This window comes from Daktulosphaira vitifoliae, unplaced genomic scaffold, assembly GCF_025091365.1.
Source record: "Daktulosphaira vitifoliae isolate Bord-2020 unplaced genomic scaffold, ASM2509136v1 Scaffold_3, whole genome shotgun sequence".
In the NCBI taxonomy this organism is placed as follows: domain Eukaryota; kingdom Metazoa; phylum Arthropoda; class Insecta; order Hemiptera; family Phylloxeridae; genus Daktulosphaira; species Daktulosphaira vitifoliae.
In genome coordinates, this window is record NW_026099574.1 from 20,658,845 (window position 1) to 20,665,746 (window position 6,902).

General features: G+C 26.4%; 1 protein-coding gene across 3 annotated transcripts; it reads right to left on the reverse strand.

Annotated features, from left to right (window-relative positions):
* Positions 1–256: 256 nt before the first annotated feature.
* On the reverse strand, positions 257–6,542 carry LOC126900905 (acyl-CoA Delta-9 desaturase-like). 3 transcript variants are annotated; one of them, XM_050676936.1, is made up of 7 exons: positions 6,363–6,542; positions 4,787–5,060; positions 4,362–4,492; positions 3,958–4,163; positions 3,711–3,896; positions 3,350–3,650; positions 257–1,056 (listed from the first exon to the last, which is right to left on the reverse strand). In XM_050676936.1, exons 2-6 carry the CDS (start codon positions 5,034–5,036, stop codon positions 3,371–3,373), a joined length of 1,053 nt encoding a protein of 350 aa, XP_050532893.1. In that variant the 5' UTR covers positions 5,037–5,060; positions 6,363–6,542; the 3' UTR covers positions 257–1,056; positions 3,350–3,370. The 3 variants fall into 3 exon arrangements, with proteins under 3 accessions (XP_050532893.1, XP_050532894.1, XP_050532895.1); XM_050676937.1 differs by lacking the exon at positions 6,363–6,542 and adding an exon at positions 5,702–5,825; XM_050676938.1 differs by lacking the exon at positions 6,363–6,542 and adding an exon at positions 5,121–5,658.
* Between the last annotated feature and the right edge of the window lie 360 nt (positions 6,543–6,902).

Genomic DNA, 6,902 nt, shown 5'->3' on the forward strand with positions numbered 1-6,902 from the left:
GAATTTTTTTCAATTTTTAAGGGTAATGTCTTCGACTAGATACGATTTGTGATCTTTTGACGTATCGTTGAAAGAAATCCGTTCGGTGAGAGCTGAGAAAAAGTGGTAACAGACACAAAAAAAAAAAAAAAAAAAATAAACACATCTTAGTAAAACCAATACCTTCTCAGCTTCGCATCGAAGCTAATAAATTTAATTTTAATTGTGTTGCAATTTCAATATACATAAATGTATAAATAAATATAGAAAATTATAATTGAATATAATTACATTACATTTTTATTCTAACTATTTAGTTGAATCTTAAGTGAACGTGGTTAACATACGTAAAAATTCTAATAAAATAATACAATTTGCAAAATTTACAATGAAAATTTAACTTAAGTAATTCAATTGACAATATAATGATATTTTGTAATAGGATACAAACATTTACTTATTATTAACCCAAAATAAATAGTTAAGACACTTATTACACAAAATAACACAAATGACTCCTCTGCCTTTTGTAATTTGTGCAGATAAATACATATATCAATACAAACAGATTCCACATATACAAATTAAAATAGAAAATTTGTAAACAAAAATTAATTTGCAATTGCCGACAAATTACAATATCTAAAATCTAATTATGCTTGAAATTTCATAACTGAAAAGTCCTAAATTGTAACTATGAAGATAATGTGACAAGTATTTCATATTGTTTGTAAATTAATTTTTAATACAAAATAAATAAAAATTAACCATCATTTATTTAAATTTGTACTCCCTAATTTTTTTAGGGCTAAAATTTCAAAATATAAAAAATATTTAAATGTATATTTAATATACTATAAACTTGTCACATTTTGATCAAATTCTAGATTGAAAAATATACACAAATGAATACTTTTTACATTATAACAAAAAATTGATTACTAACTAAATAGTGTAAATGATAAAAAAAAAATCAAGAGACATTGTTCTTTCGTTTGATCAAAAATCAATTCCTTGAAGAGTTTGTTTCTTGAGATAACTTGATTAAATATAAAGAACATAAAGTAGGTAATCATCCTGAAATATAAAATTTAAAAATTTGTTATAATTGTTTAGTATGAATATACTGAAAAATTTATTTTTATTTATAGATAACCTTGACTAAAAATATATTTAAAATACTAATCTAATCTAAAAAAATATTAGTCACGAGAGATCAATTCTTAATATATATATTAACAGTAAATAATACAATCTTCACCCTTAATATTTAAATAATTTTAACAAAAATTAAGTAATACGAATGTTTAAACAAAAGTTAAGTTGGATTTAAAATTTTAAATTTCAAATAAAACTTTAATTTTAATAATGTTTATATTATTTAGGTTAGAAATTGCAGTGAATTGTAATAGTTAAAACATAAATCAAATATTGATATATTTGATGTCCAATAACTGTTTTAACAGCACATTTCTTGATATAATTGCATATAATTCCCATTATTTGATTGCTTATATTTAATTTAAGACAAATTAGAAGCTTACTCGTTAACTAGGTCAATTTAGTTACATATTGTTTCCTGAATATTTTAAATGTTTCAAAACAAAAGCATGATATTGCCTATAGATGGAAGTTTTATACAAATTACAATGGGTTACTAGTTATCAAGTGTAAATTTAGATACCAGTAGAATAAAGGATTTCAAATTTTATTTTAATTACTGTTACTGTTGACATTAAAGGATAATTTAAAAGATTTATTTACCAAATGTTTCTTATTTTTTTATTTGATCAAGCATATAATATAATTTTTTATTATTCTCCTATTCAATGTATCTGTCATAGTACAATGATATTTAAAATGGTTTCTCTATTTTAAAATCTTGTTTGAATACAAATAATACATTGATATTAAAAAAAATAATTGTATATTATCTTTTTAAAATATTAATTCGTTAATGATAAAAATAAAAATTTCAACACTGTATTTATTTATTATCTATCGTAATTTTTAAAAAGCTGTATTTTTTAGAATTTTAAATGTTATACTTAATATTTTTTTAATATATTTCTAATATATGCTTTAAATTTTGTCTGAAATTCAACCGATTCAGCTCAATTATATCTTTATAATTTCGACATTCAATCTTTTTACGTAACATTTATATATGTATGCGTTATTACATTTATGGCATTTGTATATAAAGTTTAATCAAAGCTTTTAATGTCTTTGAATTTAAAGATGGCCAGTAATAAAAGCGTCTTTGTTATAATTTACAAAACAGTAGAATCACATTTAGTTTAGTTTTTTATTTATCACTTAGTCATTCTTTTTGGTTGTTTACTAAAAATGTTTAGGGTAATAAAAAATAAAAATGACTTCTTTATTTGTTATGATTGAAAAAATAAATGAAGCTTTCGTATTATTGAAATTTCAATAACTAAATAAGTTTTGTCGGAAAAATGTTTTAAAAATATTTTAACTTGACGATATTCTTATTATTTTATATACAATAATTTAAATCTAATCTATTATAGCAAAAAAAAATTTAAATGTAAATATATGTTCAAATAAAATAAAATTGGTGTAACATATTTAATAAAAATAAATAAATAAATAGTAATTAAAAAAGAAATGTTCTTTAGCTATGATTGAATACATTTTAAAATTTATTAACGTGTATCATAAACACATTACTTTAAATATATTTTGCAAAGTTATATTTTAGCAATAAATCAACTGGTAATATTTACATAACTCTTTTATAATTACTAATTGTACTTGGTTTCTTTAAAGTTGCGTCACTTGGGTTATTTACACGTTGACTCGAAGAATTTAAATCTAATTCTGTCATATAGATATAAAATTTTTTTTATTTTGTCATAGAGCGTTACATTTATGCTTTTATTCAAGTTCAGTTACTAAATACTTCTAGATTTTAGGGTAATGTTAATACATAACACACTTTAAAATTTTGTCATTATATTAGTTTTCTAAAAAAAATTATGTCCTATGAGATTTTTAAGTTTAAAATGCAAGGAACTTAATATATTATTTAGGCTACCTGAAATTTATCAAGTTATTCCTATACATGTGAACTTTTATTAGAAACAACCGGTAACCGGAAACGAGTCAAAAACATTTTGGTATAATAAAAAATATCCTACTGATAACCAGCACTCGATTGACTAGATATAGGTAAAATATATCTAATTAAAATCCAACTCAAAACTTTCTGAGCTTAAGATTTATTTGTTTATATTATAGTTTGTTTTCGTTAATTTCTATTGTATTGTCGTAATAGTTTCCTAGTGCAAAAACACGACAATAACTATGAATAAAAATAAATAATAAAAAAAAATTTACTTACGGGTTCTTCATTAATTTTTTTTCATAAAGTCTTATCACAAACATTTTTTTCCGATACTTCTTTCCAACTTCCATCGCCATGATTTAAAGCAACTTGTTGAACTAGCTGTGCAGACGGTGCCTTACGATCATACACCCAACCAATCCAAGCAAAAAAGTCTAGAAACATGGTCGTCAAGTTGAATACATATCCTCCTATTTCGGCAGCTCGGTAATCCCATGGAAACACGTGGTGATAGTTATGCCATCCCTCACCCATAGCGACCAAAGATACCGCTAAATTTTGAACCGGTTGTATACGTCTGTAATAAACAAAATGATTTGATAGATAATCATAAAAAATGTTAAATCTTTCTTCGTACTTGTCATAAGGTTTATTTCCCCAAATATGAGCTACACTGTTCACTGACCACGTGAAGTTCAAATTAAATACGTATCTGACCAAGCCAATGGCAACAAATGCATCCATCCAATTTTCATTCCACGCGTAAACAGGTAATGCGGCAGGCAAGTAGAAACAGAGCAACAATTTCAACAGTATAAAATACCTAAATAAATTGCACTTTTCTAGGTCAATCTTGATGACCATTATTAGCTATTTGTTCTTACTTTGTGTGGAATTGTACAAGGGGGTCGTTGTTTATGTCAGACATATCGACTACTTTGCCTCGACGATAGACTTCTGGGTGTTTGCGTTGCATTAGCCAGCCGACATGGGAAAAAAAGAAACCCCTGTTAGCATTATGTGGGTCAGCATCGGTTTCGCTAAACTTATGGTGAACACGATGGTCTCGAACCCAATCGGGTATAGAGTTCTGTGAAAAATAAAAACAAAATCTAAACACACATTGTGAACTAGAAATTTTTTTAACTCATATTTTTTAGGCACCGACTAAACCAATAATCTATTTGTGATAATTTGAATTGCCGCAGTTATTACAAATCAAAATTTCAGTTTTAATCATAATGTATAAATGCGTTCAATAAATATTACAACATTTTCATTAGCATACCTGCCCAGAAACCGCGTAACACGCTAAGAGTATTATTTGTAGAGGTAATTTTGCTTTATACGATCTATGAGTGTAATATCTGTGAGCTCCGCCAGTTACGCCGAATCCTCCGATACCTCCGACGATGAACCCTGAGAAAATAATGATTAGAAAATTAGATTTTTTTTTTTTGTGAAAATGAGCACAAAAACTGTACCATTTTCGTATTAGGTTTTTTACGTAATAAGTAGTAGGGTATGCAACGATTTAGAGGGTCAATAATGGAACGCATAGCGAAAGCCAATGTTACACACTTGTGTAATAAACGTGCATTAAATTTAAGGCCAATGACAATTTCATAAATATGCGTGTGTTTTATGACACGGAACACTGGATCAAATGAATGTTAAAGAAAATATTTAAGATAAGTTTTTTTTTGTACTCACCCCATAATATCGTAGGATATTTGATTGTATGTCTTATGTGGTACATTCCAACTACTGACAATACATGAACTAGAGTAATAAGAACTACGTTATGCCATATGATTTCTTGTTTGCTATTTAATGGTGACTTTGAAGGTTGTTCAACTTCCAAATTACTCTCTTCGACGATTCCGTCAAATTTTTTCGCATTTTTTGACAAAGGCAAGTTTACTTCGGTGACAGTAGTCGTTTCTGAGCGCATGAGCACCATGATGTAATAATGTATTCTTTATACCTATACAGAAGTACATTAAATTATTTCACTATTGAGAAGTAACACGGAGGCTGCAGATACAAATAGACCGCTGTTGTGCTGTTCACGTCATTGTATTTTAACTGTGTTACTAGAACATAACGACAATAGTCTAGAAAAACGTCGAGAATCAGTTTCGAAACTACAATTTTATAGTACTGTTATTGAATGTGTGACAGCGCATTAGTGAAAATAAAAAAAGAAAAAACGTTATAACATAACATCTACACTTGGCCATATTGAATAACACCTTTAACACGTGGAGTTAACATTTTGAGTAGGCAATTTTTGTGTTTATAATTTAAGTGTAACAATCGAAAATAAAAACAGAAAGCAATTCAAATTATACCAAATCTAATCGAATTAAGTTTTCCAGCGGAAAGAAAGAAATTAACCATCGGAAAATCTCGTAAACGCATTAAAAATTTTAAGTGAAAAAGAAATAAGAAAAATTATTTGTTATGGAGAAATTTCATTTCCTTGCGCAATCGATGCAGTTGTTTGTCAAACATTTTACATAAACTGGCAATATTTAAACTTCTTACGCGATGCAACAGTTTAAAAGTAAAATATTTTAATGAATAGAGTCTTTAAGAATTAAAATGATACAACAATGTCCTTACTAAGAAGAAAATGTTCAAACAAAATTTCATACAAATGATTTGTTACTAAATAATAATTATCGATATATTTCTTCAACTGATACTCAACGCTGTATATTCAAACTTCACCTACTTTAAATGTTTAACTATCGATTTTTTTTCAAGCCCTACGTTGAAAAATGTTATTGAACGTTACTAAAAAATGTTTTAAAATATGCACACTATACAAAATTATATCGCTGTGTTATAAAAAAAATACCATTCCTAACCGCTACAATTGATTTCCTCATGTATTTTGTTTATATTTAATAATAGTGAGTTCAGCAAAAATTATTCAAATGTTTCTACAAATAGATATAACATAAAAATATTAAAAAGTCTTTTTAATATTTAATTTATACCCTATAAAATAATCACTAAGTAATGATTGTATAAATTAATTTAGAAAATGTTACACTTTTCGCATTAATTTATTTAAGTTTTATAATGTTTAAATGATACACATCAATGATAATTTATAACGAGTTTCTTGCCTCTATGGCTTAATTTAGCTTCTGATTACTAAAATTTATCTTTTAATTTACACACCCATTGATAGAGGTTCAAGAAGTTTTTCGTAATAAATCACGCCACTAAAAAATAAAACGCGCAGTGCTGCAGCTGAAGAACGACGTTCACTTACCTGTTATATGATTAATGAAGTAAGCATAAAAAATTGAATTGTTCGGTCTCAAGAACCGTGTTGCACTATGAAACAGGGAATACTGATGGATTCGAACAGCATAGTTGCTTTCTTAACGTCTTCCGTGACGTGTATATTTAGCTTTTCCTTTATAATTTTTTAGTCATTCGGGTTTCAGATAGCTCGAGGCCCCACTTCAACACTTATTGTTTGACGAAGAAATGGTGTACGATCATTTGTTGGACAAACACTTTATGTCTAGTTTTTATTTATGTAAACATCACAATTTTACTTCAAATATTAAAATGCGTATGTGATATATTTTTATTGTTTCATCGATTCACACATATGTACATTTTTTATTAATATTTTCGAGTTTTATTTTTAAAAAATGTATTCATTATTACAAACCATTGTTAATTTAGACCATTTTTGTAATGTTTAGAAATACATACATCTTTGATTTATAACCAAGACCAGCTTTTAGAGAATCTGAAGTAAAAATATTTTATTGTGACTACTTTTAAATTTTGCATTAAG